The sequence below is a fragment of the Merops nubicus genome, unplaced genomic scaffold (assembly GCF_000691845.1).
Source record: "Merops nubicus isolate BGI_N331 unplaced genomic scaffold, ASM69184v1 scaffold19793, whole genome shotgun sequence".
NCBI lineage: Eukaryota > Metazoa > Chordata > Aves > Coraciiformes > Meropidae > Merops > Merops nubicus.
The window spans coordinates 26001-29297 of NW_008599812.1; the positions used below are offsets into that span (position 1 = coordinate 26001).

At 50.7% G+C, this 3297-nt stretch overlaps 1 protein-coding gene across 1 annotated transcript in view; it reads right to left on the bottom strand.

Annotated features, from left to right (window-relative positions):
* DBH (dopamine beta-hydroxylase (dopamine beta-monooxygenase)) overlaps window positions 1–3297 on the bottom strand; it is a 14999-nt gene that overhangs the window by 11468 nt on the left and 234 nt on the right. The window contains exons 2-3 of the mRNA XM_008937531.1: window positions 3131–3289; window positions 771–917 (exon numbers count right to left, since the gene is read on the bottom strand). Coding sequence (XP_008935779.1) covers window positions 771–917; window positions 3131–3289 — 306 coding nt within the window. The remainder of the gene's footprint in view (window positions 1–770; window positions 918–3130; window positions 3290–3297) is intronic.

Below are 3297 nucleotides of genomic sequence, written 5' to 3' on the forward strand. Positions count from 1 at the left end.
CTGCTTGACCCCCTTGGCTCTTGACAGGAGTTAGGGAAGAAAGGGGAAAAAAGAATATTTTTTTTTTCCCCTTAAAGGATGAGAGAATAAAGACCTCCAAGTCTCTTTCTGCTTCACACTGAGATTTTTTTTCCTCCAAGGCTGTCTGTTTTGGCAGACAGACATTTCTCACCACAAGACAAGCTTTTGAAAACCAGCAACAAAAATTCAAGGACTCTCCATGCCCACGTTGGCTTTAAAATATCCTGCTGACCAAAGGCTTTCATCTGAAATGAGCCTTGAGCTGGTTCCTGCCCCCACCTGGGGTCCATGGCTCAGACCCTGAAGCTCTTTGACATTCCCCAGGGGGATCCTATCTCATGGGGGAGCAGTGAATGAGACATCACCACACCCCACACCTCTATTTGCCATCCCTTTGCTCCAGCTCCTGCCACCACCCTCCTCTCTGCCTCCTGTTGAACACCACACCAACACCTCGTTGTAACACTCCCAACAGTTGGTTCCAGACTGGAAAGCAGAGTGATGCAGGAGGGTGTTTATAGAGCCCTGACACATGCTGAACGAGAGGGGATGATGCAAACGAGCTCAAATCTGCACTCCAGAGATACATTAAGGGGTTGTAAATAGATTGTGCCAAACATTACTCATGTCCCAGGGCTGACATCTGGAGCAGGCTTCCTTTCTGCCTTAGGCAGCACCCCAAAACTAACTGGTGAGGTATAACCGTGCAGGCTGGGGTGTGCTGTAGCAGGGTGAGGGCAGTGCTGTACCTCTATCAGGTAGTCCTTGGGGTCACAGGTGCTGAAGGCTCTTCTGAAGAGGAGGTAGAGCCCCTCAGGAGCCTTCCGAGCCGTGAGGAGCTGGTAGTCCTGCTGGGAGTCCATGTGGAGCTGCCCCTTGGCATCACTCCAGGCATCCTGTGGGAAGAAGGGCACCTCAAGAAGCCAGGAGGATCTGCTGGCCCCCCTCAGCCCAAGGAACCAATGACAGTGACCTCCAGCAGTCCCATGGGCTGAGGTCCTCCTTGTGTTCACCCTCTGGTTCATGCACCCTCTGCACCCCAGAGGTGTTGGGAGCCTGTGTTTTGGTTGCCCCGTGCCCCTCTCCAGCAGCCCACGGGCAGAACTGGGCTGGCACAGCCCCTGCCAGGAGACCCTTGGTGCTCAGCCCAGGCAGATCTGTGAAATGGGTGACCCAGCATTAACAGTCTGCAGAAAGACCCTTACAAGTTGAGATGTGCTGGGGGGAGCAAAGCCCACAGGGACACACGAGGGTGTTGCATCAGTCTGTGCTGTGTTTTGGGTGTATTCAGCTAGGGGGAGGACCTTCAGAGGGGATGATGTGCCCTCCAAGACCCTTGTCACAATCCAGCTGCTCTCAGTTTAAGATCTGTCCCTTGCTGCTCTGTAGTGACAGCCCTAGAATTTGCTACCACTCTTCAAAATCCTTAATTTGTAGTGACCAGACTGCTTCAGCAACCCAAGGCCTCCCAAAACCTGCTCTCTGTGAAGCAAAGCAGTAGGTTAGTCCTGTGCTTAAGGATTTGAAGGTTGGGAGTATAAAATCCTGCAAAAATTTGGATTTGAACAGTGCTGTTGTGTTGATGTTTTGCACCTCCCGTTGATATCTTTTGTTTATTGAGGAAAGGCACCTAAGAAGTACCTTGTACATACACAAGTAACATTGATTCTCTTATCCTGGGGGGGGAAAAAATAGAAGAAAAAGAATAAAGCATCTTGGCATCATTTCAGCCAGAAGTATAGAGTGACATTTCGAGAACATATTGTCCTTAGAGGGGGAAAGTAAAATCAGCTACATGAAGCTACCATGACATTTGTTTTCGTAGGAATATAGTGTTCAAATTAATCTTGTAGTACATGGGAGGTTAAGCAAATTTGGATCTTTCTAACAGTTGACATACTTATTCAGAGAGAAAAAAAAGCTGCTGGGAGAGAGAGAAAACCAGGATTGGGGAGATTTATCAAAATCTCCTTGCAGGATGCTGTTCAGCACCAAGAGAAAAAGCCCAAACGCTGCCTGGTGTTTAATTCAGTACTGTTTGTCTTTCTGCGAGCACATGAAGGCAGATTAGAAATGATCCTTTATGTTTTTTTAACATGATGCTGTGAAATACTGTAGCATTTGGGCTGCCACGCATCCTGAATGGCTGGTAATTAGCAAGAAAACAGCACAGATAATAAGCCCTTCTTTTCATCCTTTCATTACACTGCAGATCACATTGCGGCTGATTGTGAAAGAATGTATTTTATGGTTAATTTGAGGTAAGCAGAGAGGTAAAATTTAACTTACTGGAAAGCCTCACGCAGGGAAAAGATGTGAATTGCTTGCTGCAGCCAAGCATAATTGTAATAAGCCTAACGGGGTGGTCTGGGGATAAAGAGCTGCTGGAGAGGCACTTACTGCAACCTCGGGAGAAAGGCAAAGCAAAGAAGGAGCTGGACACACAGGCTGTGGCTGGAAGGACAGCAGTTGGCAGCAGCAATATCACCCAGCAAAGCTGGAGCTGAGCGTGTTGCCCCTGCTCCCAGCAGGTGTTTACATTGACACCCCACCCGAGGCTGGCACGGTTGGTTCCTGGCTGGCAGCCGGGGGGTCGGGTTTTCCCGTGCCCTGCTGAGCTCTGCCGTGGGACACGACTCCCAGGTGGGTTACTGGGGCTGGCAGGAGCAGCCTTCCTGTCTGACAGCTCTTGCACCGGCTCCAAGTTGTTCACGAGGGCTTTGGTTCATTTTGGGTGTGTCTGACAGCAGTGCACAAGTCACCCAAGGTGTTGGTGCCTCCTGCGTGTGCGTGAGCTGGTCCATCCAAACACCTACCAGAGCTCTTTGCAGCTAACCACAGCCGAGACTTCCAGGTTCTGCTTCCACTCAGCCTTTCCATTCATTCTTTTCTCTTTAGGTTTAAGGTCCAAACCCTTAGCACAGACCCCATCCGTGGCCTCTCTGGGATAGAAACCCCCAAACCCTTTGGGATCCCTTCCACCGGAGCAGCGGGAGTGCTCCGGTGTGCACAACACCTTGGACCAGCCCTGCCCTTTCCAATCCCAATTCAGGCTCACCCAGGGGGAGGAAGCCCCAAAAACACCCGTGCAGGTCTCACAATGACTCACCCCAAAATAAGACCTGTGCCCATCGCTCCAGAGCACGGCCAGGTCGGCGTTCTCGAACTCGCCCCTGTCCGACATCCCGAAGAGGAGCCCAAACTTCAGCTTCTTGGCCAGGAGCTGGAAATGCACGACTTGCTGGGGGTAGCTGACGTTCCAGGAGAGCTCCAGCA